Source organism: Oncorhynchus gorbuscha, linkage group LG20 (assembly GCF_021184085.1).
Source record: "Oncorhynchus gorbuscha isolate QuinsamMale2020 ecotype Even-year linkage group LG20, OgorEven_v1.0, whole genome shotgun sequence".
NCBI lineage: Eukaryota > Metazoa > Chordata > Actinopteri > Salmoniformes > Salmonidae > Oncorhynchus > Oncorhynchus gorbuscha.
In genome coordinates this window covers 45,174,571-45,180,983 of record NC_060192.1, presented here as the reverse complement: position 1 = coordinate 45,180,983, position 6,413 = coordinate 45,174,571, and the positions used below count along the sequence as shown (strand labels likewise).

The following is a 6,413-nucleotide window of genomic DNA, read 5'->3' as shown; positions in this document are numbered from 1 at the left end:
AGGAGACATGAGAGCACTGCTAGCCAGAGCCACTGACCACACCACCATGGATGTAATCATGAAAACAGCCGGTCTGGACCAACTACCTGGAGCTACCCCTCCTGAATCATATTCAGTAAAACTGTGGGCTGAACTCAGGAGAGCATACCCAACGGAGAGAGACTATGCAGCACTGTCATCATTTCTCATGAACACAGGAGAAGCCCCTGCTGAATACCTGGACAGAGCTAAAACCACCTGGAGAACTGTCCACGGGGAACCATACGATGCCTCAGTGACATCAACCAACATGTGGAAGGAACTAGTTATCAACGGGACACCTCCCCCAGTCAAGACTAAATTGAGGCAGACCGTCGGCTTGTGTGCCAAACCTATAGCGGAATTTTCCTCGCATGTGCATCATCACATCTCCCACCACAACAAGGAGTTGGGAGGGGCTGAAACTGAGATGAGAGCCCTGCAAGTACAACTACTGAAACTCCAACTGAAAGATGCACAAAAAACCACCCAACCAAAGAAACAGATGGTCGCCGACCCTACATCAATTCAAATTGTTGAAGACACTGTCCGACAGATGCTAGCAACTCAAGGACCGGCACCCTATCAAGCACCCCCTTATCCTCAGCCTGGCCCCTATCAGCAGACTCCTCAAGTTTATGCGAGTTATCCCCCTAGGGGCCCGCCGCCAACAGCTGGACAATGGGGCCCCCGCCCTTGGAACAATGGCACCTGTTACAACTGCGAACAGCCTGGGCACCGTGCAAGGGTTTGCCCATTGCCACAAACACACAAACAGAGAGCGTACCTCCAGAACCGAGCCCAAAGCCTGGGTTTCGCTCCTGGTGGAAGGGGACAGCCACGAGCACCAGGCCCTAGACTGGCTAGTCCAACATACCACCACCCAGCAGGAGGAGCTCCACCCCCTGCCGGCCCTTCCCCTTCGTTCCAGGGTATCTACGAGGAGAACGTGCCATGGGAATGAAGGTGCCCACCACCACCTGAAAATAAAGATGTCCAACGTTTCTCTGTATTTACTGAACCCACTGTCACTTGTCAAATAGAGGGGGTTGCCCATCGATTTCTAGTAGATACTGGGTGTACCTACTCTGCCGTTAGGACAACACAAGCCTTATCAACAGACTCCATACAGGTGGTGGGGGTATCAGGAAGAGCGGAGACACAGCCCAAAACACAACCATTGCTTTTCCAATGGGGACCTTCAACCGTACGACATCAGTTTCTATACTGCCCTAACTGCCCAATCAATCTACTAGGGAGAGATTTACTCTGCAGACTTGGATGCTACATCAACTTGACAGAAGCCGGAGTGGAGGTATCCATCTCACCTCCGACTCAGGGAAGAGTGTTACTCTTGCCCTCACTCCCTGTTCAACCTCTGTCCTTGACACAGGAAGTCTATTGGCTGAAATGTTTACAGACTACCGCATCTACCCCTGCTGTCCAATTCCAATTCCATAACTGGAGAAAATTCATCTACACTCTACACCCCTACAAGACGCCCCTCTCCGAGGTGCACTGCACCATGAATGTTACGGATGAGGAAGACAACCCTTACACTGACGACTGGGATGACAATATGATGCATCTGACACCCACTATCAGATGTGCATCTATTGTTTGTGGTCCCGAAGGTGTTGCCGCTCCAGTCATTTTACCTACACACCTTAAACCATGGTATCAGCTTGCACCCGAATCTGCCCCACACGTCACATTAGCAGTTGGAAACGGCTATGAAGCAAGAAGCCTGGGACCCATGATACGCCGGGCCTCCAAACTCATCTGGGAACCTACAGCGACACCTGGGGTGATGAAGGCATCCACGGAACAAATGTGGCGACTTACCTTGGTAGATACCACCGAGACATGCCAACCTGAACGACTCTCTCTTCCTCGTCATCATGGAAAACCCTACTCCGACCATCCATCCACCACAGCCCTATTGGACTCCATTGACAAGTCAATCTGGACCACATCACCTTTTGATGTAGGGAAACTGGCAGTCCCTCCAGTCGAGGTAACTCTTACAGACCCGTGCCAAGCCCCTATATACAGGTCACAATACCGTTTGAAGCCCGAACAAACAGAAGGAATTCGCCCTACCATCGAAGGACTGTTGGGGGCTGACTGTATCTATCCTACCCATTCACCATGGAACACCCCTATACTTCCGGTTCCCAAAGCAGATGGGAAGACATACCGAATGGTACAAGATTTCCGAGCTATCAATGAAGTGACAACAGGGGTAGACTTTCCTGTGCCAGACCCTCACGTCACCCTGAGCAATCTTTCACCCAGCCACAAATACTTCACCGTGGTCGATCTTGCTAATGCCTTCTTCAGCATACCATTACATGAAGGTTCTCAACCTCTGTTTGCCTTCACGTTCGACGGTCAGCAATATTCGTATTCTGTTCTTCCCCAGGGCTACAGGTGCTCACCCGGATTATTCAACCGTATCCTAAAGGATCACCTGGCTGAACTCATTATCCCTGAGGGTGTGGTGCTCATCCAGTATGTAGATGACCTTCTGCTGGCCGCACAATCTTCAGATCAATGTCTGGCTACAACCAAACTCTTGCTGGATTTTTTGGCGATAAAAGGGTACAAGGTCAAGAAATCTAAGGTTCAAACGTGTCGTCGAACTGTCCTGTTTCTTGGAAGAGAAATCTCAAGTGAAGGGGCAGGACTGTCTTCCGCACACAGAAACTCGATTTTGCATCACCCGCGGCCTACCACAGTCTCTGGAATGCTCTCGTTTCTTGGTCTTACGGGATACAGTCGTACCCACATACCAGACTACACCACCAGAACAGAACCCTTACGCGAGATAGTCCGAGAAGCTGGGCCTAGAAACCTTCATGCCCCTCTGATATGGACTCCCCAAGCAACTGATGCGTTTGGCCTCCTGAAAACCGAACTCTCAGTGGCAGCTGCACTTACTGCCCCAGACTATGGCAAGCCCTTCCACTTGGATGTTTCCGAAAAAGAAGGATTCACATCATCCATTCTCTTTCAGAAACAAGAGGGGGAGAGAAGGGTCCTGATGTACCACTCATCAAAACTGGATCACATTGACACAGGTCAAACCACGTGCTCAAGATACGTGGCGGCGGTAGCAAAAGCAATTGAAAAAACTGCCCACTTGGTAATGTGCCACAAGCTGGAAATACACACACACCATGGCGTTGCAGCATACCTAACTGCAAAAGAATTTACTTTCAGTGCACACAGAAAAAACAAAATTCAGAACAAATGTACACAGTCACACATCACGTTTGTCAACACGGACAAGAACATGGCTGACGCCCTTAATGCGGAAGAAGGGATAACCCATGTGTGCGCAGAAAGAGCGGCTCAAGAACTGAAACTCAGACCAGACTTGGAAAACGAACCCATATTGACTGCAGACCTATGGCTATACACTGACGGGTGTTGTTACAGAGGAGAAGAAGGCAACATAGCAGCATATGCAGTAGTACAACAGACTGAGGATGGAGCCCACACCACCCTGGAATCAGGTATAATACCTCAGCCCGCATCAGCCCAATTGGCAGAGATAATTGGACTCACCCAAGCATTAACAGTGGCCAAAGGGAAAAAGGTCAACATATACACCGACTCAGCGTATGCTCATGGAGCAGTACACATTGATGGACCACAATGGGTCAGACGAAACTTTACCACTACTGGAAACCTACCAATCAAGCACAAGACCCAGATGGAGCGACTGATTGCTGCAGTATCACTTCCTGAAAAGGTGGCCATAATGAAATGCAAGGGACATCAGATACTGGACTCCAAGATCAGCAAAGGAAATGATGCGGCCGACCAGGCAGCTAAGAAAGCAGGTGGCTACACTCCCAGACAAATGGTTCTAAAAGTAAGTCCACCTGGGACTGAATTGACTAACCAACACATCAAGGAACTGCAACAAGCTGCCGGACCGTATGAACACTCAGTATGGGGACAGAAGGGAGCGACAAAAGGTCCTGATGAACTGTGGCGATGCCATGATGGCAGACTAGTGGCCCCTGCAAACCTCTGTCCTGAACTAATCAGAGAAGCACACGGACTGACACACGAGGGGAAACTGAAGACTTGTCAGAGAGTCTCTTACGTGTGGTGGCATCCTTACATGAAAGAAATGACAGATTTGTTCTGTGACAGTTGTGACATCTGTGGAAGTCACAATCCAAAGAAACCTTACCAAACACCAATGGGTCACTATCCGGTACCTAATGCCTGTTTTCAAGACATCAGCATAGATTATACAGACATGGGAGCAGATCAAGTGAAGGGAGGAAAAAGATATTTGCTAGTAATGGTAGACAGATTCTCTAAATGGGTAGAGGCCATTCCTACAGTTAAGGAGGATGCGAAGTCAGTCATTAAGTGGCTACAAACGGAACTCATACCTAGGTATGGGGTCCCGCGACAAATCAGATCCGACAATGGGTCCCACTTCTCCAACCAACACTTGAGACAGGTTGAGGAGAGGTTTGGCATTACACACAAATTCGGTTCGGTGTATAAGCCGCAATCGCAGGGACTTGTGGAACGCTGTAACCAGACTTTGAAAGCTAAGATAGCTAAGGTTTGTGCAGGAACTAAATTGACATGGGTGGAAGCCCTGCCCCTGGCACTGATGGCCATGAGGTCCTCACCAGGTGCAGGGACACATCTCTCACCCCATGAGATAATGACAGGCCGAGTGATGCCTGGGCCGCCAAGAGAGGGAGGTCATATGCCCCCTCTTGATGTCCACCAGATAGGAATGTCTGACTATGTAAAAAAACTGACCGAATTATCTGCAGCTCTCTCCACGCAGATACACCGGGTCGCAGAGGGGGAGCTGACGGATGACCAGGAACAACCAAGGGTAAAGGTTGGTGACTGGGTAAGGATCAAAGTCCACAAAAGAAAGTGGGCTGATCCCAGGTGGACTGGACCGTACGAAGTGAAGGAAGTTACTTCACACTCGGTCCAGGTCAAAGGTAAACCAGGGGCACCTTGGCACCACCTGACGCATTGTACACCAGCACCAGCACCTGACAGAACACTGACAGAAGTCAGAAGCGATTTGATCGCATCTAATTCGGCTACAAATTCTGTTAGCTCTGACAACTGAAGGATGTGGAGACGCCTCCAATCCTCAGATGCCAGCGAAGGGCACCTTTGGTCTGGACGACAAAGGGCACCGTGGGAAAGATTAGGATGCTCTCTTCCAATGTTTGTGCTATTGCTGTTCACCTCAGGTGTGGTAGTAGGAGTAATGCTTTGGGCTTTCGAACATACAGTTAACGAAACAGATACAATACCAGAGGGCACTAATTCCACAATTGACATCACTGATCTTATCACAAATCTTACCACAACCACCATGGCTAGTCACAACCTACGTAAAAGACGCATTGAAGTCATAAACCAAACTTGTCCAACTGATCGGGTAGGTAGCACCACCCTGTGTGTACCGGTTAATGTTACTACCACTGTCACTATACCCTGGGGAACACTAGAGAACAATGTGCATAAGATTGGGGTTAATAACTTATGGCAATCAAAATACCACTGGTATCTTACTAAAGGAAATAGTCCCCGCGATGATTGGATTTGGAGAAATTTAGTTGCTGAAACAGGCCCTAATTGGTCTAGTTATTCAAAAGGAGACTTAGTGCTGTTATGGAGAAATAGATTGACCCTTACCAAATCAAAAGTGGAACTGAAAATGGTGATTAAACCAGGTAACAAGGAAGGATGCCAAGAGTTCATTTTGGCACCTTGGATAAACCACAGAGGGGCACCATTGTACATATACTACTTTAAATGGTTTTTGAATGTCTGTGTGATGTCAGCCCCTGCCCCTTCTTCTGTTACTAAAAAGGAAGGTCAAGGAGCCCAATCAGGATCTGGAATGTGGGGACCTGTCCGTATGACTGCCTACCCACCGACATTTGATGACGCTATCTATACTGCCACTGGGGTCTCTGGGTTCTCCAACAACTGGCTCCTGCTAACTGAGGAAGCAGGTAGAGTGTCTCGCCAGGACTGTGTGGTATGTATGGGAGCCAGGCCTCTCCTTCGCATTGTGCCTGCAACCTTACCTGTCAAGTGTGTTTTCCCGGTTATGAGAAATAGTAACCCAACTCGAAATTGTTCTTCCTGGGATAAGGTTTATCCGCTAGTCAAGGGCAGACAGGCACCGATTTTCTCCTCAGATGTTGCTGAAGGAAATTTCACATGTGTGAACATGACCCAAGGACCTCCATATTTAGGTACTGTCCCACCCCACTGGTGTAATGCTACTCACTTCCCTAATGCTCCCCTTAAGGTTGTAGCTAGGGCAGATGTTTGGTGGTGGTGCGGTGGAAATGGACTTTTGTCTAGGTTTCCTC

At 48.9% G+C, this 6,413-nt stretch overlaps 1 protein-coding gene across 1 annotated transcript; it reads left to right on the top strand.

Annotated features, from left to right (window-relative positions):
- The first annotated feature begins 983 nt into the window (after window positions 1-983).
- On the top strand, window positions 984-5,157 carry LOC124006735. The gene has a single exon (XM_046316852.1). It carries the CDS (start codon window positions 1,544-1,546, stop codon window positions 5,147-5,149), a length of 3,606 nt encoding a protein of 1,201 aa, XP_046172808.1. The 5' UTR covers window positions 984-1,543; the 3' UTR covers window positions 5,150-5,157.
- Window positions 5,158-6,413: the final 1,256 nt, after the last annotated feature.

Coding starts and splice junctions, on each gene's coding strand:
- LOC124006735 (XM_046316852.1), top strand. CDS start 1,544: ATGAATGTTACGGATGAGGAAGACAACCCTTACACTGACGACTGGGAT.